This window comes from Acinonyx jubatus, chromosome F2 (genome assembly GCF_027475565.1).
Source record: "Acinonyx jubatus isolate Ajub_Pintada_27869175 chromosome F2, VMU_Ajub_asm_v1.0, whole genome shotgun sequence".
Taxonomy (NCBI): domain Eukaryota; kingdom Metazoa; phylum Chordata; class Mammalia; order Carnivora; family Felidae; genus Acinonyx; species Acinonyx jubatus.
This window is the reverse complement of record NC_069394.1, coordinates 19,354,606-19,380,311: the sequence shown is the minus strand read 5'-3', so window position 1 is coordinate 19,380,311 and position 25,706 is coordinate 19,354,606. Positions and strand designations below refer to the sequence as shown.

General features: G+C 37.0%; 1 protein-coding gene across 5 annotated transcripts in view; it reads left to right on the top strand.

Moving 5' to 3' along the window:
- COL14A1 (collagen type XIV alpha 1 chain) overlaps window positions 1-25,706 on the top strand; it is a 210,291-nt gene that overhangs the window by 130,730 nt on the left and 53,855 nt on the right. For all 5 annotated transcript variants that reach the window (XM_027063985.2, XM_027063987.2, XM_015085660.3 and 2 more), the window contains exons 34-37: window positions 98-256; window positions 10,068-10,145; window positions 13,254-13,340; window positions 23,769-23,822. In XM_027063985.2, coding sequence (XP_026919786.2) covers window positions 98-256; window positions 10,068-10,145; window positions 13,254-13,340; window positions 23,769-23,822 — 378 coding nt within the window. The remainder of the gene's footprint in view (window positions 1-97; window positions 257-10,067; window positions 10,146-13,253; window positions 13,341-23,768; window positions 23,823-25,706) is intronic.

The window sequence follows — 25,706 nt, the reverse complement described above, 5'->3', positions numbered from 1 at the left end:
CTTTCCTACTTTTTAGTGATGAATCATGCAGTTATGTAAGTTTGCTTGATATTTCTTCCTGCCTCTTACCTCCTGAAACATCTTTACTTTTACCCAGATACACATTGTTGTCAGCAAGACTTTGGTCCAAGTGGTTATTGACTGCAAGCACGTGGCTGAGAAGGCAATAAATGCCTCAGCTAATATCACGTTGGATGGTGTTGAAGTCCTGGGAAGAATGGTCAGATCAAGGGGACCAAATGGAAATTCTGCACCAGTAAGTGGATAAACAAGTGAAGCTGTGCTGTTATAGGGGGAAAACAAGGGTTTTCCAGGGGGGAAATTTGGTAAGAGAATGGATGGATGGATGGATGGATGGATAGATGGATGGTTGGGTAAATAGATAACAGCCTCTTTAAATGAATGAAAATATACATTCAAAGTTCTTGGCAGTAAACCTCTGCTATATTGTAATAAGGATAATGTTCCAGGAATTAGACTAGTGTGTTTTCTAAAGGCATTTTAAAATGCATATGGTAAAATATTCATCAAATGGTTTATGGCATAAATGGTTTGTTAATGAGAATCGAAACTGTAAATCAGACCTCTAAATAAGCAAATATAAATTCGTACAAAATATATGACTATAATACACAGGAGATTTGTGTAAATTTCTCATTTGGGTTAGATTTGGGCATTTTTAAATGAGATTTTTATTATTGGTAATGTGAAGTTTACCCTTTAATCATTAAGTTATTTAAGTAACAAATCATTTTAAGACAATATATTTTCATCATATAGCATAGAATTTAAGACTAGGAGACTTCCAATTGGCAAAGAAATCACATTCCTTTCTTTCACTACCCACAAAAAAGAATAGTGTACATAAGCTTTTGTTTTTACACCTTGTGTTCACAGCCAATTAGCGACATTCTCTCATTTGAGTCATTCAATAATTAGAACCAATTAGCCTAGAAGGCATTTTATTCTTGGAAGCAATTCCAACTATTTTAATGAACATTTCTATGTAACAGAATAATCAAGTTAATTATGAGTCACTATTATTGTCTTCCGCTTTCTAGATTTGTAGAACTAGCCAGCAATATGGAACTGGAGAATGCCTTGATGGTTTTCAAAGTCTTTCTAAGCTGAAGATCACTTTATACAAATGAAATCTTCTAGTATGTCAAATAAATAAATAAGATTAAAACAGTCTCATGCTAATTGAAGGGGAGAGAGGACATGGAGGAACAGGTGTCCCCACCCTTCAAAGCAGTTCTGTTCAAAACAGTTTCAGAGTGGTCAAGTGATTTCCTCCCGGACACTTCGCTATTTAGTGGCATTTCTCTTTGTAACAATACAAGGGAAATCTTTGTGTATATAGGGAAACCTTAATGCTTTCAGACCTTGAGAGATGTGTGCTGATTAGCTTAACAATTAGTGTTGATGTGTCTTTAAAAATACTTTTGTTTCTACTTTCCTTTGGAGAAGCATGGATTAGATGTTCAGAGAGAGAGACTATGAAAGCTATGGAAGGCTCTCTTATTTTCGGTTATGGTAAGGGACTTTTAAGAATGCTTACATTAGTGCAATTGTTGGGTCATAGGGTAATTCTATTTTTAATTTTTTGAGGAACCTCCATATTGATGGGCAGTAAGGAGGGCACTTGTTGGGATGAGCACTGGGTGTCATATGTAAGTGATGAATCACTGGGTTCTACTCTTGAAACCATTACTACACTGTATGTTAACTGACTTGAATTTAAGTAAATAAATTTTTAAAAAGTATATTTACATTATAACCTTTTGCAAGGATAGTGCCTAAAGTGAAGAAGGAAGCCCCGTGCTCCTCCCAAAGCCGAAGTCAAAACAAAGGCTTTGAGGGGCAAGAAAGCAGTGCTGAAAGGCATCCACAAACACATCCACACACATACACACACACTTCCTAACCTTCTGAGGGTCCAAGACATTGTGTCTCCAAAGGCAGCCCAAATATCCTCAAAAGAGTGCCCCCAGGAGAAACAGGCTTGACCAATATGCCATCCTCAAGTTCCCCCTGACCACCAAGTCAGCTATCAAGAAAATAAAAGTCAACAACACACTTGTGTTCATTGTGGACATCAAGGCCAACAAGCACCAGATCAAACAGACTGAAGAAGCTATATGGCATTGTCTTGGCCAAAGTCGACACCCTGATCAGGTCCAATGGAGAGAAGAAAGCATATGTTTGAATGACTCCTGATTATAATGCTTTCAATGTTGCCAACAAAATTGGGAACATCTAAACTGAGTCCAGCTGGCTAAATCTAAATACAGGTGTTTTTTACCATAAAAACAAGAACGTTTATATTATATTGAGGAATTATCAACTCTTAATGTTTTGTATTTCATACTGATTAAGAAACACACCATCTTCTGCTTCATAGAAGATACCTTTTGATAGCACACTCCAGAATTTATAAGACTCCATAATTAGCAAACTAAGGATATCTTGTGGGGATAAATGGATGTCTATAGATAGATGCTTGGATGGGTGAACGAATAGACTGCAATTTAAGAAAGAGAAACAATGCTAGCTGTTTGAGATTCTGGACCCAAGTCACTTAGTATATTATTATTTTTTTTTCATTTTAGAAATAATGCATATAAAATCCCTGACACATAGTACCATTCAATGAAGAGTGGTAGTTATTATTAATGTCAATATTACCTCCTCCACCTTGCCTTTTCTAAACCTCTAGTGCTTGTTTAACACTCAGTTATTTGTAGCTATCTATTATGTTCTTGTACTTCTATTTATCTACACTTTGCCCCTCTAGCCAGAGTATAAATCCCTTAAAAGAGATACCATGCCATGGTCTTCATTTACAACTACCACCTTCTACCCCACATCACAGTATCTAATAAATTCGGATCAAAGGAGTAAGCTCTCAAGACATACTTGATAGACATTAAGTAGAATGTCATCTATTTGAATTGTATCGTGTCTTTTCTTAAAATGTTGTTTCGTATATATTGTATTCCATATGTGGCATTGACGGTAGTCCAGTTATATATATATCCTACCTTCTTCTAATTTGTATTTTACAATTACAGTTTTATAATTATAATTACAATAATTACATTTCAAATTAAGCTCTCTGTAATAATTGTACTCCAAGTATATGACCAATTATATATCAAAGAATTTATTTCTGAAAGCAAACGTGCCTGTAGGTTTTAAATCTACGGGCAATAAATCTTTACTTTTGGGCACGAAAGAAAAGCAATTAAACAGAGCACCCTCTGTGGTAACTTCCAGCCAGTAGCAGACAAAGGGGAATTTATAGAAGTCAATAATTAAAGAGTTCTTTGTAAGGCTCCCAAGGAAAAAGTTGTGGCTTTTGTTAGAATCTGGAAGTGTACAAAGGATCACTAAATAGATTTTCAGTGTGCCCACTTATTAAAGAATTTGATTACGTTGAAATGGATAATATTAGATTCGATCTCAAGAATGTGATCGGAAACTCACTTGTTCTTTTGGGTGATTACTTCATTGTTTCAGTGCAAAGCAAAAAGAGGTTTCAGTCTGCAGCTTTCAACTTAGAAGTCACAAATTAGTAACATAATTTTGATAGATATCTGTACCCCAGTACTCAGCAAAAGGGAACACGTAATGTGCAAGTACTGGATTATTCCAGGTGGAGTAATTGTCATATAAGAGAGATGAGTAGTTTATAGGCCAGCATTCGCTAGCAAATTCCGCAGTGATTCAAAAAATGCCAGATGATGGGAAAACTATAATATTCAGTCTTTAAAGAAAATAGATTCTTCTTAAACCAAAGTTGAGTGGAAGAGAGATGAGTGGATTTAGGGATACAGTAACTACTGTATTAAAATTGCTCACATTCGTAATAAAAACAGCTTGTGTTCAGTAATGTGAGATTTTATAGTTCCTAGTGGGACTAAGCTAAGAAGCTGGCTTAACTAAGCTGTCAAAACACATGTGGGAAGAAACCTAACAACTGTGCTTCTCCTTCCTGTTCTCTCTCCTAAGAAGTTTCTTCTTTTTTGATACCTGATAAAATTATAATGCTGCCAGATGATCCTAGAAATATTTTCAGCTTCCTGGCATGTGATCATGTTCTTTGTGCCTTTCTTGCCCCCTTTCCAAATCTAACACATATAACTATCCAATTGACATTTCTTTAGTCCTCTGCTATATAAATAAACACGAGTACAAGTTATGTTATGGAGTTTTTTTATAACATAATTTACTGAGTTAAAGCTTTTATGTGGGAATCAACAGTAGACTAGTCAATGATGGTATAGAAACAAGTGTTTTATTTTTTTAATGTGTATTTATTTTTGAAAGAGAGAGAGAGAGAGAGAGAGAGACCGAGTGTGAGTGGGGGAGGGGCAGACAGAGCGGGAGACACAGAATCCGAAGCAGGCTCCAGGCTCTGAGCTGTCAGCACAGAGCCTGATGCAGGACTTGAACTCACCGTGAGATCATGACCTGAGCCAAAGATGGACGCTTAACTAACTGAGCCACCCAGGCACCCCGAAACAAGTGTTTTTAAATTACAAGAAAATGATCATGTTTTCATATGAATTATGTATTTTAATCCTTAAAATAATAGTAGCTCATATTTATTGCATGCCTACTATGGACCAGGCAGTGTGTGCTTTTCTGAGATTATCTTGTTTAATCCTCCAATAACTGTAGGAAGAGATCCTTATATTATACCCACTTTATAGATTCAGAAACTGAGACTTCAAGAAGTTAGAGAGGGATCCCCTTTCAAAAAGTGAGGAAAGCAAGATATGAGACTGTATGTGACTTGCCCAAGATTACCTGCCTGCCTTGGTAAGCTCTCTATCACTGGGTCAGACTGATTCTTATAGAATTTAAAGCATAGGAGGGAGTCTGGTCTGTGCCTATGCCCTGTCTGTTCACCAACATATTCAAAGACTCATCATTATTTAAATTCTGACCCTGAAAGTAAATGCAGTCAAGATGTCCTCCCAAAGGGATGCCTACACCTAAACATTTTAATTACAACCAATAGGTACAACAGCTGGTAATTTTCATCTCCTCATTTAATTAGTGCCATTATGGTTTCCCTTAAATTCAATAAATTGACTGAGACCAAGTAAGACAACCATGCTCAATAGCTGAGAAGGGGTCAGTGCTTAATAAATCTTAGCTTTGAGATGGAGTCTGTAAAAGTTAAACACCAGCTTAAAGCAGAAGATGACTGAGGTCCTCAGTTGCTCTTTCCCTAGTATTCCTGTGAAATGTAAATCTCTCTAAGTATTTGTATAATTTCAGGTACAGCTTGACTTCAAGTCATAAGCTTAGTTATGCAATGCTGGAGAAAAATCAGAGGATAAAATCTGGTTATCAGTGGAAAGTTGAGCCAGGCTACATTTTCATTCCCATTCACATCACAATGACTCAACCGATGAGAAATATTTTATTCTCATTTTCGTGTTAACTTTTGACCCCAAATGACTTGCCTTTTGTGTTACACCCAGACCAAAATGTCCAATAATGAAAAAAGAGCATTTGTAATTGACTAAGCATTCCCCTGGAAGGTATTACAACAAATGAAAGTAGGAGCTTATGCACCCCTGTCTCTTTTCTCTCTTTTTTCACACATATATTTTTTATAATGTTCAGTTAGTTACAAAAGCAAAAAGAGGCTGACTCTTGCGTTAGTTGCTTAAAGTGTGATTGATTTTGAACCACATTGTCTTGTATTTTCAGGCACTCAAATATAAGATCTTTTGACATACTATGTTTGTACTGTTCCCTACACAATTTCTACAAATATGTATGTCATTGCTTTTGGAATAAAATTCAGAGGGTTTTTCTTTAAATCAATCTTCAGAAATGTGCCTTGGAAAAGAAGTCCCTAAATAAAGGCTGAGGAATCCAAGCAATTACAAATACAAAACAATTATGAATAAATTTGTTGTACTCACAAAAAAAGGCTGCTGACTTCATCAAACTTGAAAAAGAAAAGACAGCCCACAGCATTCCACAAATGATAGTATTGGCTTCATTCAGCACTTAGTAGGCATTCAACCCCTTGAATAAATAAAATAAACTCCTAAGGATCCCAATAGCTCAATGGGACAGAAGGTTAGCCAAAGCTTTGTTTGTAGACATCATCCTGTTAAAGGTGATTAGGTAGTGAATGTTTATTTGAAAAACATCAAGAAGGCCTGGTCCTTACTGGGGTTCATGACCCTTCTTTCTTTTACTTACATCTTTCCATTCACTAAAAAGCTTTTACACTGTGGGCTCTATTCAGAAATGGGGAATTTCTTAATGGATGAATGACTAACAGACTGAACTGAATCTAATACTGTCATAATGGGGTCCATTTAATAAATGCCCCAGACAAATAGCATTGTAAAGTTAGGCTGGGGTGTCTGCATTTTAAACATGAGACCAAAGATCCTTTCACTGCAAAATGAAGCACAAGAAAATGAAATGTGCTGTTCACATCCCAACCAGAACTCTGCTTTCAGCTCGTGCTTACGTTTCTTAGGCTCTTTCTTCCCAGGTCCTGATCAGCAGAATGGGGTTGGCATTGCTATTATACCTCACAGTGGTGAGCTGAGGATTAAAAGATACATGCAGGGGCGCCTGGGTGGCTCAGTCGGTTAGACGTCCGACTTCAGCCCAGGTCACGATCTTGTGGTCCGTGAGTTCGAGCCCCGCGTCGGGCTCTGGGCTGATGGCTCAGAGCCTGGAGCCTGCTTCTGATTCTGTGTCTCCCTCTCTCTCTGCCCCTCCTCTGTTCATGCTCTGTCTCTCTGTGTCTCAAAAATAAATAAACGTTAAAAAAAAATTTAAAATAAAAAAAAAAGATACATGCAAATTCCTTAGGATAGTGCCTGGCACATAGTAGGTTTTCAGCAAATGTCCACTGCTATTGTCATTATTTGCTTAGATTTTTCTCAACCAAAGTGTTAAACAGATATGATTAATGTGGAAACAGACTACTGTTATATTTCTGTCCTTGATAATACCACTTTCATTTTGATTCCATTCTTTTGGCCTTTGTATGATAGACTCCTAAACCTTAAATAATTCAGTTATGAAAGGGCTGTACATGCTTCATTAAAATAATATGTATTTTTTATAATGACTGTATTCTAGGCACTGTTATAAATATTTCACTACATTAACTCATGTTATTGTTTTTTTTTCAATTTTATTTAAATCTAAGTTAGTGAACATACAGTGTAATGATGATTTCAAGAATAGAATTTAGTAATTCATCACTTACATATAACACCCAGTGCTCATCCCAACAAGTGCCCTCTTCAATACCCATCATCCATTTAGCCAATCCCCCACCCACCACCCCTCCAGCAACCCAGTTTGTTCTCTGTCTTTAAGAGTCTCTTATGGTTTATCTCCCTCTCTGTTTTATATTATTTTTGCTTCCCTTCGCTTATGTTCATCCGTTTTGTTTCTTAAATTTCACTTATGAGTGAAATCCTAGGATATTTGTCTTTCTCTGACTGACTTATTTTGCTTAGCATAATACACTCTAGATCTATCCATGTTGTTGCAAATGGCAAGATTTCATTCTTTTTGATCGCCGAGTAATATTCCCTTGTTTATTATACACCATATCTACTTTATCCATTCATTAGTCAATGGAAATTTGGGCTCTTTCCATAATTTGGCTATTGTTGATAGTAGTGCTATAAACAATGGGGTGCATGTGCCCCTTCAAATCAAAATTTTTGTATTCTTTGAATAAATACCTAGCAGTGCAATTGCTGAGTCATAAGGTAGCTCTATTTTTAATTTTTGAGGAACCTCCATATCATTTTCCAAAGTGGCTGCACTGATGGTGGGAACTCACTTTATTGTTATATCTATTATTATTATTACACTAATGTCTAGCTATAATTAAAGAGCTACTATTATTACATTAACTTTACAGATGAGGGAACTTGAGACTTGAACACATTACATCATCATTCAAAATGACTTTGTGAGCGATTCAAGGACTACACCCAGGCAGTTTAGCTCCATAGCCTCCTAACGTCTATGGTCCTTGAAATCTCTTTGTTGCTATTAATCATAAAAAATCAGCATCCGTGTTCCTTAAAAATGTTTTAGTTTTAAAAACCTATTTTTTCTTGGCTTGAAAATCTTAAAAGCCTAATTTTTTTTAAACGTGAAATTTATTGTCAAATTGGTTGTCATACAACACCCAGTGCTCATCCCAACAGGTGCCCTCCTCAATGTCCATCACCCACCATCCCTTCCCTCCCAACCCCCATCAACCCTCAGTTTATTCTCAGTTTTTAAGAGTCTCTTGTGGTTTGGCTCCCTCCCTCTCTTAACTGTTTTTTTTCCATCCCCTCCCCCATGGTCTTCTGTTAAGTTTCTCAGGAACCACATAAGAGTGAAAACATGTGGTATCTGTCTTTCTCTGTATGACTTATTTCACTTAGCATCGCACTCTCCAGTTCCATCCGCGTTGCTACAAAAGGCCATATTTCATTCTTTCTCATTGCCAAGTAGTATTCCATTGTGTATATGAACCACAATTTCTTTATCCATTCATCAGTTGATGGACATTTAGGCTCTTTCCATAATTTGAAAAGCCTAATTGTTAAATGATCATTATTTTGCTGTATGGTTGCCCTCCACAGACTCAGATATCATACCCATTGGGAATTTTTTTTAATATGGAGAAAAATGAGCAGTGAGCCATGCACATATTTCTTCAAACAACTCAACAGTTGTATATAGAAACAAACAAACAAAAACCCTGTGATGCTTTGATTCATGAATGTGCTTTCAATATTTAAGCTTTATTTTATTAATCTTGCAAAACTCTTGGGAAAGGATATTTACAGCAAAGCACAATTCTTTCATATTACAAAAGAAAGCCTGATTTTATTTTCTGTACTGTCAGAGCAGGCTCTTCTGCGATGCTGTATGCATTGTTAACAACCTATTTCAGGAGTACTGTCTTCTCGGGCATTCTCATTCTCATCCAGAGGACCCCTGACAGAGACAAGTAGTATTCCTTGGGAGAAAATAAGGCACCAAAAGAGTTTCTAGAACTTGCTGAAAACACCACTCCCTCAAGGAAGGTTATAGATGTAAAATGAAAAGATTTCACCCTTCTCCCAGCTCTGTAATTGGTGACACTTCTAATACTTGAAAATAATATGGGAAGAAATATATTAGAAATGATTAGGTCATGAAGCTAATGTTAGCCCTCAATAATGTTATAGTGATATTTCTGTATATTTCAAAATGAACACTGAGTTTCACCAACATACATGAGTAGAACGAGACTAAATATTTATGGCATGATCAATGGCTTACATAAAAATAGACTTAGCACGGATTCTCACAATTCCATTTGTGAATTTGTCATGACATTTACAATGTTGTATACAGTATTCCTGTGCCTACCTGTCACTCCCAGTAAGATCTTTGAGGGCAAGATTTTGATTTTGTTCATTTTCATATTCTAAAGGTTGATGTAGTATCTGGTTTGCATTATACACTAAAGAAAAATCGGTTGAATGTATGCATAAGTGATTGAAGTCAGAATTCATTTGACAAGGCTTTGTGAATACCTACTACATATCACATATTATTATGGGGACACAAAGATGAATTAGTGGTTCTCTGTTCCTTGAAACGCTCACAGTCTAAGGAGGAGCTAATATAAATAATCATACTGTATGGTGGGTGATATGCTGTGAAAGAAACATGTGGAATGTTGTAGGATTACAGAGACACTGCTTGTAACCATGAGGACAGTACTGGCTGACATTTAACTGAGGTACTAAGCTTCTTTGGGCAGAAATGAGAGGTGAAGTTGTGATAAATAAGGGAATTTTTGATGGATTAATTATACATGAAATCTTAAGTCACTGTGTGCTCGAGGAACAAAGTTTTATATTTTGGAATGACTTTCTTATTTATTTACTGTAATGTTACGTTACAAACATATCAGTGTTCTATTATGTGATGCAGAATATGAAATCATAATTCTAGGCACAGTGTGTCTATTTTTAATTAAATGACAATTTCATTTTAAATTGCAGTTCCAGTTACAGATGTTTGATATTATTTGTTCCACATCATGGGCCAATAAAGACAAATGCTGTGAACTTCCAGGCCTGGTAAGAATTCTTCTTTTATTAATAGGCCTATTCTTTATTGAAAAGTTCTAAAATTATATTTAATTTTCTCTGAAAGTTAAATGTGATTTCATAACATTCATAACAAGATAATTCATTGTAATGATCACAATGAAAAGCCGAAGAGATTGAGAAGGAGGCGTGTCTGACATCAGCAGGATATACTGACTTACATGATGGGGACTGCCCAGATCCAGGCATGCAATTTACACATAGTCCAGAGGTTCTCAAATTTCCTGGTTCACGAAACCTTTAGTGTTGCAATCATTTTGTTCATGGCACCCCTAAGCCAAAGGAAATGCCTAACAAATCTCTATATGAAGGAATTAGGTCCAAAAATCTTAAACATTGATGCTCTAAACTCAGTAGCTGCATTAAAAAAACAAAAAAAAAAACATGAATTGAAAGCAAAAAATGGTATTTTCATTTTATTCTTAAAAAACCACTTTACTTACTAATGGGATGCACATGCCTATCAAGAGTGCATGATTTTTCATATGTTAGAATCTGATTGGATGTCGCCATCCTCACTTCTTTTTTTACATTGATGTTTCCCATGGTACTTGCTTTCCATCATAGCAACTGCCAAAACCCCAGATTTGCAAGTATCTGACATCATCAAAAAGAGTATTTCAGTATCTAATGTTAAGACTGTGAACTACCTTGAGCTAGTTGTTCATATGAAGTCCTATGGGTGCCGAATATTGCTATTTCTCGAGTTTTTAAAAACATTCACCGTGCCCCTGTGAGTTTGCTAAGGTGCCTCAGAGAATCTTGACACACAGTTCTGAAATCGTAGTCATAATCTGTTCGACATATGCGATGCTACTAGAAAATCAAATGTTTTTCACATTATTAATAGCAAGTGTGGTTCATGGGGTTATACCTGTATGTATAAAACCAGATTCATATTTTAGGATCCTTGAAGACAGCGAGCCGAAATGGATGACCCTGTAGTGGCTGGGTAATAGTCATGTCTTAATAATTAAACTTGGAGAATGTGCATGGAGTAACCTTCATGAAGTCTAGAGATTTGCCTTTTTAACTACTTCCTCCAGATCACATCCTCTGTTGCAAGCATTACATTCATGGTGACTATGTTTGAGAAGGAAATACAGTTGGCCTTGAACAGTGTGGGGGTTGGAGTCATCAGCTCTCCTCCCCACTCAGGAAAACGTCTGCATATGACCTTGGACTTACCCAAAACTTAACTACTACTAGTCTTACTGATAACAGAAACAGTTGATTAACACATATTTTGTATGTTATATGCATTATATACTATATTCTTACAGTAAAGTAAGCTAGAGAAAAGATGTTATTAAGACAATCACAAGGAAGAGAAAATATATTTACAGCATTGCATTGTATTTATTGAAAAACCAATCCAAGTGGTTTGGTAAGTGGACCAGTGCAGTTCAAACACATGTTGTTCAAGAGTTAACTGATGGGGCGCCTGTGTGGCTCAGTTGGTCGAGCATCGGACTTTGGCTCAGGTCATGATCTCGCAGTTCATGGGTTTGAGCCTCGTGTCCAGCTCTGGGCTGACAGCTCAGAGCCTGGAACCTGCTTTGGATTGTGTCTCCCTCTCTATCTGCCCCTCTCCTCCTCGCACTCTGTCTCTCCAAAAATAAATAAACATTTAAAAAAATTAAAGGGTTAACTCTAACTTGCTCTTTCTTCATCAAAATTAATTTCCAAGTAAACTCTGGTGAAGAATTAAATCAGAGACACCGTGATATCACGCTTAAGCACAGATGGATTGGAAATTAGAAGCAGAAACACTCAGAATCTTATGCTGTCTCTAGCCAAATGCTATCACCACTTTTCCTAGGAAGGACTCAGGCCTGATGAGAGCTTTTCTTTTCATTTCTATCACTGAAGATAGGCCAATTCCATAGTAGGAAGGCATGTATAGTCAGCAGCAGTGGCAAAACCATTATGGCCTCTGGTCACAAGAGGCCTTGTATCAGCCTTGTTAGGGGGCTCTTTCTGGATACTTAAGTTTGTATTTCACTCTAGCTGCCCACATGTCAGGCCGGATGTGGTAGCAGGGGGGTTTCCTGTAATGAGCTGAAAGCTTTGACTGTTGTCCAACATTTAGAGAAAAGTATATACAGTATATAGAGATCCCCTGCTCAACCTTTTTTGGGTTTCTGTTGTGAACATTTTAGATACTGAGATTATTTTCAACTTGATCACTTAATTATCATCTGTGTTCTATTCAGTTTCAGCTTTATTTTTCCCCAGTCTTAAATAATGATGTTTATTTTCTCTCTATCCAATGGGACTGGTGAACCTTATGAAGTTCTGTAGTGTCTTATCCCAGTGCAGACTTCATTTTTGGCTGGTGCTTCAAATGAGATATTCATAAATTTTTCGATAGCTGTTAGCAGGTACTCTGTCTTCATACCCCGGTAACTCATCCAGAGATGTTCAACTGGACATTCATAATCTATCTTTAATGTCATGTGGCAACAAAACCATGCTAGAGAAGCAAAATGAGCCCCTGTCCCAAAGCTTTAGATTGATGCTATGATGTTTCCTAATTTCAACCACAGAATGTGAGTCGTAATTAAAGTTGCTGTGGGGAATTGACAATACATTTAAGCACTGTTTTTAGTTTGTTTTGTGTGTTTTAGTGTAGATGCAGTTCCGAGTGACTATTCCAACACATTTTTTTATCCTTTTGAAAGGAAAAAATATCCTTTGAAATAGAAAAAAGAAAATTTTCAAGACCTGTAGTTCATAGAGTACTCCTACTCAGACTGAAGGAAATAGTAACCAGGAATTTTTTCTGCACCCACTTCTGCCTTTCTTTCTTCGCCTGCATTTCATTTTTCTTCACCTCCAAGCTCATTTTATCAACATCCTTTGGTAAGGGTGATGATCAGTGACTCACTAGACACTCATTCATTTTTCTTTAAGGAAAATATTTTGTGAGCAGGAGAGAATATTCTTTGCCTTTCCACACCAATGTTCACTTAAAAGTTTTTTTTAAGTGTCTTAAATCAAAGTGTTTTCCTTGATCCATAAAGCCATTTGTATTGTCTTGTTAACAGTTATGGTTTTTTTTTTTTTTCCTCTCAGAGGGATGAGGAGACCTGCCCGGAGCTACCACATTCCTGCTCCTGTTCTGAAGTCAATACAGGGACTCTGGGACCAGCAGGCCCACCAGTAAGTCTTGCCTAATTTAGACTTAAATGTTCTTTAGCAATATTTATAGCTATTATCTACTGTGTGTCTAATATGTGTTTGCCACTGTGCTAATAAACATATACTTAATTCTGTGAGCAAACTGAAGCACAGAGATGTTAAGTAACTTGCCTAAAGAACACATCTTTTCTTCAAATCCAGGTCTCCATGACTCCTACAGATGACCCTCTTTAACCTCTATAGCATACTTATCTCTCAAATGGTTATGTATTTCAAAATCTCCCCTTTAAACTCCTGTGGTTCATTTTCAGTGTGAATGTTTCAAAGATTGGCCTTCTACTTGTAACTTTAAGATTTGCATACCCTCCCTTGCCCATTCTGTATTACAATTGATCCATGAGGAAAATGCAGCAGGAAAATTACCCTATCTGAACATGAAGTTCCCCACCACTGATGGGAACTTCCTGCAAAAAAGGAGAGAGAGAGGGGCACGTGGGTGGCTTAGTGGGTTAAATGTCTGACTTCGGCTCAAGTCACGATCTCACAGTTTGTGAGTTTGAGCCCCACGTCGGGCTTTGTGCTGACAGTTCAGATGGCCTGGAGTCTGCTTCAGATTCTGTGTCTCCCTCTCTCTCTACCCCTCCCCCACTTGCACTCTGTCTCTCTCTCAAATATAAAACGTAAAAAAAATTTTTTTTAAAGAAGAAAAAAAAAAGGAGAGAGAAGGAGATTGGCCGGGGGAGGGGGAGGGGGAGGGGGGAGGAGGAGGAAGGAAGGAGGGAGACACAGAAAACATCACTGTAAAACATAAAATGTATGTAATTGCACTATGTGGGTCTTTGGATTTGCCATGATGAATTTTTCCATATAATGTGTTTAAGTGCTCATTTTATGTCTAATCGCCTAAACTGGGGTTATCAGTGTCCCCACTGTTATCCTTGAGGTGAGTATGATATAGTTGGTCTGTGGCTAGGAAGTAGCTAATGGATCAAGGCAGAAAGACAAAGGAAGCAGGGAGAAGAATCCCAAGCAAATAAAGAAATGCAGACCTTGCAGGAGGAATGTTCTGATGCCCGAGCAGCCCTTGCACACTGGCCTGCCAGAGGAGGCGGCCCCACCAAGATGCGTGCAGGAGATCACGCAGACCGACCACTGGCTCACAGCGTGAAGGTTCACTCCAATGTGGCCCCACCACCATGGTTTTCCTTCATCTGTGCGCCACATTTCCTGAACTGAACAAAAAGGAAGAGAGCCTACTGAATGTATCTGAAATATATCCCAGCAGTTTCTCCTTTACCTTTGGCACAGAGAACATTCTTTCAAGTGCAGATGTGGAACCCAAGTCCCCCCCCCCTTTTTTTTGGAACAGGAGACTCTTTATCCCAAAGAAGCAAATGTGGAGTGATGGTAAAAGCATTAAGTTTAAATCATAAAACTGAGCAAATCTTGGGGCACCTGGGGGACTCAGTCGGTTAATTGTCTGACTCTTGGTTTCAGCTCAGGTCATGATCTCACGGTTGTGTGTTCAAGCCTGGTGTCTGGATTCTCTCTCTCCCTCTCTCTCTCTCTGTCCTTCCCCCCCACTTCAAAGTAAATAAATAAACTTTTAAGAAAAGTCTAGGCAAATCTTTGAACCACAGCGAATCTCCATTTCCTCATATGTCAAATAGCACCCTTCTGTGATGTTATGAGGAATACATGAGAAAAAGTGTATGTAAGTATTCTGTGCATTACAAAATTTAAATCAAATGAGGGGCCTGGGTGGCTCAGTTGGATAAGCGTCTGTCTTCAGCTCAGGTCATGATCTCAAGGTTCATGAGTTTGAACCCCGCATTGGGCTCTGTGCTGTCAGATCCTCTTCCCCTGTCTCTCTCTGCCTCTCCCCCGCTCATTCTCTCTCTCTCTCTCTCTCTCTCTCTCTCTCTCTCTCTCAAAATAAACACATAAACTTAAAATAAAACTTAAATATAAGGAGTGATCTTTAGTGATCTTTAGTTTAATCTTGGAATTAGAAACACAGATTTATTTTCAACTGTGTAGCTTGCTTTTTTCTTAACCCAAAAGCATGTCTTTGAACTTTATCAAGGGTAATGCACATTGTTCCATTATATAAACTACAGTTTATTGATCCACTACTGTGGAGTATTTGCCTACTGAACATCCTTTGTGTGTCTCTGCAAACATAAGTCGAGTGCTCTTACAATAACACTTAGAATCAGATTTGTTGGAGAATAGTGTACCTTCTCTGAATGGTGTACCTTCAGCTTCATGAAGAAGCCGCTAATTGCCTTTCAGGATGGTTGTCCCAATATCTTTTCCCACAAAATCTAGAAGAGTTCTGGCTTTTAAGCATCTCACCAGCACTGTCTGTTGTTGCCAAACATGAGAACTTTTGCTTATCTGATGACTGTAAAACCCTGTGTGGCTGTTATTTGAAATAAGACTTTCCCTCTCTGCTAGTGACATGGGGCAGTTGTTCATTTGTGTCTGAGCCATTTGGATTCCTTTTTTTTTAATGTTTGTTTGTTTGCTTATTTATTTGTGAGAGAGAGGGGGGGGGCAGCAGGGGAGGGGCCGAGAGAAAGGGAGAGTCCCAAGGAGGCTCCATACTCAGTGCAGAGCCAGACGTGGGGCTCAATCCCATGAACTGTGAGATCATGACATGAGTCAAAATCAAGAGTTAGATGCTCAACTGACTGAACCACCCAGGTGCCCCAGATTTCTTTCTATATAAATACCTGTTTATAAACTTTTTTCTTGGTTTTGTCATGCAGGTTTTTGCTCATTAGTATCTAACAGATTTTATGTATTCTGGACACTAATCTTTATTAATGAAATGGTTTGCAAATATCATTTCATGGTCTATGGCTTTCTTGTTGTTTATGGGACTTTTTATTGTCTGTACATTTTAATTACAGTGTAGTGAAACTTAAGATTTCTGTGAGCTATCATCCTTTATGTCTTTTTTTTATTCCTCTTTTAGCCATGATTTACTTAAAAGTGCCTTTTTAAATTTCCAATTGTATGTGCACTTTTTACTGTTTTCTTGGTGGATTAATTTTATTGTACCTTATCATGGGAGATAGTCTATATAGTACCAATTTTTTGACATTTGTTGATTCTTTGACATTGCCTTGTGGCCTTGGTCAGGTTTTACAGATGTTCCATGCATGCTCTAGAAGAATGTGCATGTTCTAATTGTGGAGTTCAGAATTCTAAATATAAATACCCAGTAAATCAAATTGTAAATTGTGTTGTTAGAATCTCCTTTGTCTGCATTAATTTTTTATCTTTCAATTAGTGACGTAAGTGTTTAAAGTCTTCTACTTCAGTGTCCTTCTGTCAAATTTTGTTTGTAATTCTGCATTGTATATCTTGAGTTTGTGTTACAGTGTGCAAAAAACTGAGAACAACTTGCTAAATCAACATTTCTTGCTTGACTTATTTTCCTGGTAGGTATTTTCTCCAGCCTCTTAGTTTCAGCCTTTCCATGTCTTTATGTTTGAGATGTGTTCTCTTTAAATAGCATATGGTTAGATTTTGTTTTCAATCTGGTTTTGCAATCTTTCTTTTTAGAGTTTAGTCCATTCTGTTGTTTTTGATCATTAACCTCTTGGGGCAAATATTCCTATATCCATCTATCACTGCAATTTTTGCTATTGGTCCCACATGATATATGTGTGGATTTCTTGGTTTGTTGAAGTTTTATCTACTTTTTGACTTTGTGTTATTATTCTCATTCTTTTCTCCCCTCCACTAATTCAGAAATTATTCTTCTATAGCTGTTTTTTCAGTAGTTAACCAAGAGATTTTAACAAACATATTTAATGTGACAAAGTCCAAAATGAACCATAATTTCTACTTTATTTCAACCAACACAATATTCTTGGAATTTTTTTCTCTTGGATCATCCTTTTTATAATTTATGTGCTGTTGCTATCTGGTATTTTAGTACTTTTTTAACATCACAAATTAGACATTTTATTATTATTTGTTATAAATTAATATGTGGTAAGACTTGCTCCATATTTGCTATTTCTTGGCTTACAATATCTTCTGGTATCATTTTTATTTCTCCTGGAAGACACCCCTTGGGTATTCCTTTAATGAGAGACTATTGGTAGTAAATTTTCATTTTTTGTTCATCTTAAAATGTTTTTATTCCCCATATTATCAAAAGATAGTTTTGCTGGTCGTTACAGAGATTGTTAATTGCACCCCCCCCCCACCCCGTATTCATTGCCATGGCTTCTTTTTCATAGTAGAATTCCCTGAGTTTTAGCTAAGTACATGGCCATTCAGCTAGTGACTTGATTTCCTAGCATCTATTCAAGTAGGTATGACCTTATGACTAAGTGCTGGTAGCGAGAGGAAAGGTGTATGTAATCACCCTAGACATTGTTCTTAAATGAAAATGAAGGGCCCTCCTTATCCATGCTTACCTTTCTCAACAGACTACTGTGGGAACTTGTGGTAGGGAGTTCACTTTGGTAAGCAGTGTCCTGGAACAGAGCAGAGCAATAAAAGGAAAGCAACAAAGCTTCCACATTGTCTTACACGGTAAGGCTTCTCTACACTACTGAACCATTATCAGCTCAGATGTTAATATAAGAGAATAATAAGCCTCCTGTCTTGCTTAAAATTTTTAATATTGACCTCAATTAAAGCAGTCAGACAACTTTCCAAACTAATAAACAGGAAGATCTTGGTTTCAAGATCCCTTTGTCTTTAGTGATCTGAAGTTTCACCACAGTTATGTTTGCTGTGGGGTTTTCATGTTATTATTCTGCCATTTTGGAAAATTTATGACTTCATGGCTTGAATACCAGTGTTCTCATTAAATTTGGAGTTTTCTTAGTCGTTATCTCTTTGAAGATTGCCTCTCTCCTGTCATCTCTATTATGTTTTTCTGAAACTCAATTAGAAGTACATTGTAACTTCTCATTTTACTGTCATGTCTCTTAACCTTTTTTACTTATTTCTCCTTGTGTTTCCAGGATTCATTGTGTGTAGTTTCTTCAAATCTACCTTCTGGTGTACTCTATGTTTAGCTATGTGTAATATGCTATTTAACCTATCCATTGTATTTCTGATCTTGATGGTAATATTTAGCATATCTAGAAGTTCTGTTTGGTTCCTTTTCAAAACTTCTGGGCATTTCTTTTTGGTTGTTGTTTGTTTCAGGAGTATAATTTAGTGATTCGTTACTTACATATAACACCCAGTGCTCATCACAACAAGTGCCTTCCTTACCACTCATCACCAATTTAGCCCATCCCCCACCCACCTCCCTCCATCAATTCCCAGTTTGTTCTTTATTGTTAAGAGTCTCTTATGGTTTGCTTCCCTCTTTTTCCCCTCGTCCCATATGTTCATCTGTTTTGTTTCCTAAATTCCACATTTGAGTGAAATCATACGGTATTTGTTCTTTTCTGGCTCACTTATTTCACTTAGCATAATACACTCTAACTCTATCAGCATTGTTGCAAATGGCAAGATTTCATTTTTTCATGACTGAGCAATATTCCATTGTGTGTGTGTGTGTGTGTGTGTGTGTGTGTGTGTGTGTGTGTATTATCTTTATTCATCAGTTGATGGACACTTGGGCTCTTTCTATAGTTTGGCTATCTTTATAATGCTGCTATAAACATTGTGGTGCATGTACTCCTTTGAATCTGTATTTTTGTATCCTTTGGGTAAATATCTAGTAGTGCAATTGCTGGGTTGTAGAGTAGTTCTATTTTTAACTTTTTGAGGAACCTCCATACTGTTTTCCAGAATGGCTGCACCAGTTTGTGTTCCCACTAACAATGTAAGAGGGTTCCCCTTTCTCTGCCTCCCTGCCAACATCTGTTGTTTTCTGAGTTGTTAATTTTAGCCATTCTGACAGGTGTGAGGTGGTATCTTATTGTGGTTTTGATTTGTATTTCCATGATGATGAGTGATGTTGAGCATCTTTTCATGTGTCTTTCAGCCGTCTGCATGTCTTCTTTGGAAAAATGCCTATTCATGTTTTCTTCAAACCTTGTGGGCATTTCTGTAGTATTTCTTCTTTTGTAACACATCAAAACTATTTTTTTCTTTCAGTATTTTAAATACAGTTTATTTTTTTAATCTGATCATTTCAATATCTGCATTGTATGTGGTTCTGATTCTGCCATTTTTTTTTCTGCTGATGTTATTCATGTTATCTTGTTTTCACATGTATTTTGTGAATTTTTGGGGGGTGGGGGGTGTATATTGGAGTTTTGTTAGATCCTGACAGGCAATATGAATTCTGTCTCTAGATTGTATGAGAATCAGCTTCTGTGTAATATTCTTTAGTAGAAATGTTTCTTACTCCTCCCATAGCTAAATTGGAAACAACATCTTTGTCATCCACCTGCTAGTTTTTTGGGTTTTTTTCCTAGCTGATTCACAGTGCAGCCTTACAAGTTCCTCAGCTTTAAAGAACATTTAATTTTCCACCCTGCCCCCACTTATCTTTGGCCCTAGTTCACATTTCTGTGCTTTGTGTGAGCTTTAAAATACAAACTTTGCAGCAAACCTGAACCATTTTCCCCATGCTCCCCCAGGGCGATCTCCGTGCACATGTCTGCTTCTCTGTTTTTGTTTGTTTGTTTGTTTCTTCTTCATTCCTAGTGCTTATGCATTCAGTTCTTAATTATAATAATGTTTATTTTATTTTAAGCAGCATTAATAAGCTCTTTTAGCTGGAGGGTTTTCACATTTTTTTCATCTGTGATACTGCTGGAACAAGTTATAAAATATTTACATATGACTTAGAGTCAAACTTTGTAATGAGAAAAAAGCAGCAGAGAAGCAAAAGGGAAGAGTTGAGTTCTGACTTGGAGAGAAAGATGTAAATTAGGAGAAAAACTATTGAAATATTTGAATGTTTAAAGTATAATAAACTATACTTTTATAGTTTATAATATAACTTATAAACTATTCAAGAGATAGTATCCCAAACAATGTGCAATAAGCCCATCTAATGATTTAACATAGTTGTGATTATTTTCTCATTCAAGAATTTCCACAATGGTGTTTTGTGCCAGGAAAGCTATAAGAGAGCTATAAGAAGGCATGGGTGAAAGAGCCACATTTCCTTGGCCTAGACTAATAACCCTTTTTTATTAAAAGGATAGAAGTTAACATCCAAAAAAATATGTTGAATTCTTATGTGCTCAGTGATGAAGGTTAGGGATAAGGTACAAAGTAAGTTCGAAATATAAACAGGTTTGGGGCGCCAGGGTGGCTCAGTTGATTAAGCGCCAGACTTCAGCTCAGGTCATGATCTTATGGTTTGTGGGTCCGACCCCCATGTCAGGCTCTGTGCTGACAGGTCAGAGCCCGGAGCCTGCTTCGGATTCTGTGTCTCCCTCTCTCTCTGCCCCTCCCCTGCTTGTGCTCCATCTCTCTCTCTCTCTCCAAAAATAAACATTAAAAAATTTTTAAAAAAAGAAAAGAAATATAAAAAGGTTCTAGGCTTTTAGACGTGGTGCCTTTGGTGTGAATATCCATGAGTCACTGGAACAAAACCTGTAGTTAAAAACCAATCATTGAAAATGCGCAGACAAGAAGAGTGGTGCCAGAATGGTGTATTAATTGGGATGCATTGGGCTTGCTGCAAGGAACATACGATATGACTGACACAGTGGTGTAAACCATTGGGACATTGAGACATTTATCGTTCTCACAGCAAAAGCTGTAGAGGTGGATGATCCCAAAGCAAATGTGGCTGCTCAACAAATTCATCAAGGACGCAAGCTTGTCCCAGCTCCCCAGTTTCCTTTCGATAGGCCTGTGGCCTCTTCATCAAATTGACCCAAAGTGTTTAATGTGCCCATTCTTGGGTGCAGAAAGGGGGCTGGGCAAGCAAATCTATCTTCTTAAGCCCTTACAGTAGGAGAAATAAAATGGAGAAGGGAGTCAGGAAAGATTCTTTGGTAGCCAATCAACAGTCTGCCACTCTGGGGAAAAAGATTTGCATCTCATAACAGTGAAAGGTATGGTATCCAAATATATGAAAAATTTCTGCACAATAAAAAGAAGAAGACACTCAGCCCATTAGAGTATATATAATAGGTAAAGAATATAAATAGGGAGTCGCACTGAGATAAAATGCAAATGGACAAATGTTATGAAAAGATGTTCTGTGACAGTAGTTTCAAGGGAAGTGAAAATTCAAATAAGAGTAAAATATTATTTTTACCTTAGTTTGGTCAAAATGTAAAGTTTGACAATATTATAGGAGAGGAAAAATAATTTTCCCTCTACCCTTCTGGGTTCTTGGCTAAGATACCCCTGTTATAAAAAGACAGACGAACAGGAGAAAAACAGTCAAGAGTTTAATAAGACATATATCTCTTGAATACATGGGAGATACCCAGGAAAGCTGAGGAGCCCCCCAGCATGGCTGAAGCCATCACTTTCAATGTCCTCTTCAGCTAAAGACACAAAAAGGTGTTGGGGGTGGGGATTATTACCAGGAATGGCATAGCAAATGAGGGTGAGGCTGATGTGCAGACCCAAGTCTCTGCTTTCTTCATAAGTAAGTTTCTAGAGATTTAGAGGCATCCCTTCCTTCCTGGTAAGAAAAAGAGAAATGGAAATTTCCCTTACAAATGTAAATGCATAAATATAAATGTCTCTTATCAAACTTTTACTAGGTTTTTGGTTTTCAGGGTTTCTCCTGAGTTTCTTAAGTAATCAGACTAAAATAATCCTTATGCCAGAGAGGCATACTGTGAAGTACCAAATCCCACTCCCCTTCAGTATCAAGTGGTGACTAAGGTTTAGAGAAGCAGGAACTCTCTTAAACTCGTGGTCGATGAATCAAGTAGCACAGCTCTTTTGGAGCACAGCTGGACAATATATCTGCTGATCTGCACATTTCATTTATAATCCTACTTGTTGATATACTAAATATTAACATTTGTTCTTAAATATTGAGGTTTATATTTAAGGGATGTATAGGGATGTTAATTATAGAACTGTTTAAACAGCAAAAAAAAAAAAATGTGCAAAAAACCCCTACATTTCCCATAAAGAAGAATGGTTAGACAAACAATTATATAATCCAAGGTTTGGAAAACTATGCAACTCATTCAGAATGAGCTAAATCATATGTTATGTCATGGGAAAAATCTCCAAAATACATCAAGTTAAAATATGTAAGTAAAAGTAAAATCTGTGAGAAATATGTAAAAAGTGTGATATCATGTATGTAAATTCTAATACATCATGTAATAGCACAAAAATACTATAGGCAATATTCTCTATAGATACATGTACACATAAAATGCAATTTTATAATTGTATTTTAAAAGTCTGGAAAATAAGCAACCTGATGTTATTGGGGAGGGGAGTGAATTTAGGTGGTGAAAACAAGTTGGGAGAAACCTTGAAAGGTCTCCTGATCATTCTTTCCCCACGTGCTGTAAGCGTTCCACTGATGGTAACAAAACGCTTTCTGGTAGTCGCATACGTAGCAGGAAATGAATTAGAATCACACACTGAGAAAGTTATTCCATTTTTAATGAGCTTTTAACCCTTCTGCTCAGGTGAAAGAGATATTCTGTATTCTTACTCACCTCCCTTTTTAACAGAGCAAGTCCATGGCTCGCAGACTTCAATAGGAACAAAATCTAGCTAAATTTAATAGCATTATTTATAGTATATTTTTAAGGTTACCTTCTATTCTTAATAAGTAATACGTTTTCCCCTTAACTTTAGAAGTATAATGTTTGCTTTTAAGATCAGATTTAAGTGAAATAGTGAGTCAGTTGAAAAATAGAGTATGAATGCCCATATGTATTTATGCACATATATACAAAGACTGTGTTCACAAAGAATACATATACACATAATTACATATGTATATATTATGTATGTACATATATATCTAGATAAAGAAAATGCTATTAAGTAATTGTGCAGATGATACATTAATAGGGCAAAAATATTAGGGAAATTCAAATAACTGAAGTTTCAGTAACACTAATTAGCCTTTTACGGTGTAAATAAAATTAAATTGTTACTATTTTTATAGTATATAATAATGTATGGTATATATATCTTTTATAATTTAATTGAAGAATCTCAAAGTTGTGGTATAAGACACACGCAATTTTAGATTAGCAGTGTACTTTATTATTTGCATCCATTAATAGCAGTAGTCTTACACACTAAAGTTCCAAATACTGTAAGTTTTTTTAATTTGAAAGGATTTGGCATTGAAAGCTTTCTCAAAGTATGAGATCATCAGCAGAAAGAGGGGAGTCTGGCAGGTTTTCAGTAAAAGATCATAATGAACATATACCATTACACAATGAGCTGGCCTTTATTCAAAATAAGAATTACATAATCCATATTACTGAGGAAAATGGATGAAATATGCTGCTTTAAGACTTGTCTTTGTGCTAATAGTTAACATCTGTTTGCCAGGGTGGTCCAGGACTCCGAGGACCAAAGGGCCAACGAGGTGACCAGGGTCCAAAGGTAATGTTCTTTCTGTCTCTCTGCATCTCTGTCTCTCATAAGTGGCAATAATGTAATTTTGGAGCCTAGTACCATCTACCCTTTGTGATCCCAAACTCATTATATTTTTATGAAAGTTGTATCTAAGTCTTTTCCCTTATTCTTAAAGACTTCATTTTTTTCATAAAAATATTTAATAATTTAGTAAAAGAAAGGTTTGTTTCCGGGTCAAAAATCGGATGTCGATGTTCTGAGTGGTTTAGTTTCCAAGGTAGTATTCCCTCGTGTGTGTTCTGCTCTTCCTCGACCTGCAACAAAGTAAGGAGAAAACTGAATCACAACTAGGGAGCACGGCATCCCAGGTGATTTCTCAAGTTTTAGAGTCCTCCTCCCTCCCCACAATGTATAATCAAACACACAACTCTGTTTTCCTTTCTCGCTGCCCAGGGCCACCAACTGTGCTGGTTTAGGCCATGCACTGCACAAAGGCACCAGCTAAGAAGGCCAAACCATGCCAAGCCATGTCCAGGGACACGTTTTACTACTTTGCACAAAGGTGCCCTAAGGGATGGGCAGGAGCCCAGTCAGTAATTGAATTCAGGTCTCACCATCTTCTACCTGGCTTTTGGCAAATCTTAAAACTGGTCTCCTGGCTCCAGTAATTTTGATTTTCTGACTGATTCTTCACATCTGCCCCGAGGTTTATTTCTTTAAATTTCTGATACGTCATATCATACTTTTAAACTTGTAGTCATATGTTAGTGCCTTGAGAATACAATTCACCTTCCTTGGCACAGCATTCAAGGCCCTCTATTATTTGACTCCTTGTTTCATTTTCTCCCTGTCGCCCCACATGATCTCCCCTCCACCACCTTGCTTGACTCACTGACTTGTTTGGTCACTTACTAAATTTGCATGGTATTTATTCATGGTGAAGAGAACATTGCAAAAATGTTTACTATAAAATTAGAAACAAATGAAGCAAGGTGAGAGATAATATGGGGTGGGGGGGAAGAAGTAAATGAAAGAAGACTGAGAATAATCAAGCACTAGTCAACTCAAAACTCAGACCATGAGATATCTCCTTTTTTGTTTGTTGAAATTTCTGAGATTGTGACACATATCTTAGGCATAGACTTGATGTTTCTTATGGTGCTACAAGGAAGGCCAGTGATTTGAGGGCCTCTTCTCAGACAGCAAAACAGTGGGTCTTCCTCGGTTCCACTCCAGGGCAGTGCCCAAGAGCCCATGTACATTCTGGCTTCCTGTTCCCATTGGGATCCCAGCACAATCCCATTGTCTTTCCAATGTTCCCTCTGGATGGTGTTTCTGATCATGAAGACACATTAAGAGTTCAAAGATGTTTGATGATCCCAACATTTACCCCTTACCTCTAATAATCCATTTATTAGACCACTGGACCACTACTGATGTGGCTATTTCAATATAATGATATTGATGAATCACAGATACAAATATGAAGTGGTTTTAGGAAAAGGTCTTATTGGACAAAGAATGCTCACATGTCCACCAATGTGGTAGTGGAGGAACAGATAAAGTATACCTCCCACATGGAAAGCCCCACTCTGTATTATTTTCCATTTTGTGGCTCCATATTTGAGTTGTAGCAAGCAGTTAAAAAGAATTTAGAACCACAAAGCAGCCATGCTGTTGATCTCTCTGAGTTGTCTTTGTCTCCTACCGTCCAGAATGAAATGAGATCCTTATTTGCTGCCTTTCTGCTCCATTCTCCATTCCTCAATATATTTAAGTGACATATGATTAAATGATTACAAGTATTAACTAATATTTGTCAATTACCAGCTTGTCTCTTCCATATTTTTAAATCTAGCTACCTTGGTCTCCCCTCCTGTTATATACTATGTTTCTTTTAAGAATAGTTTT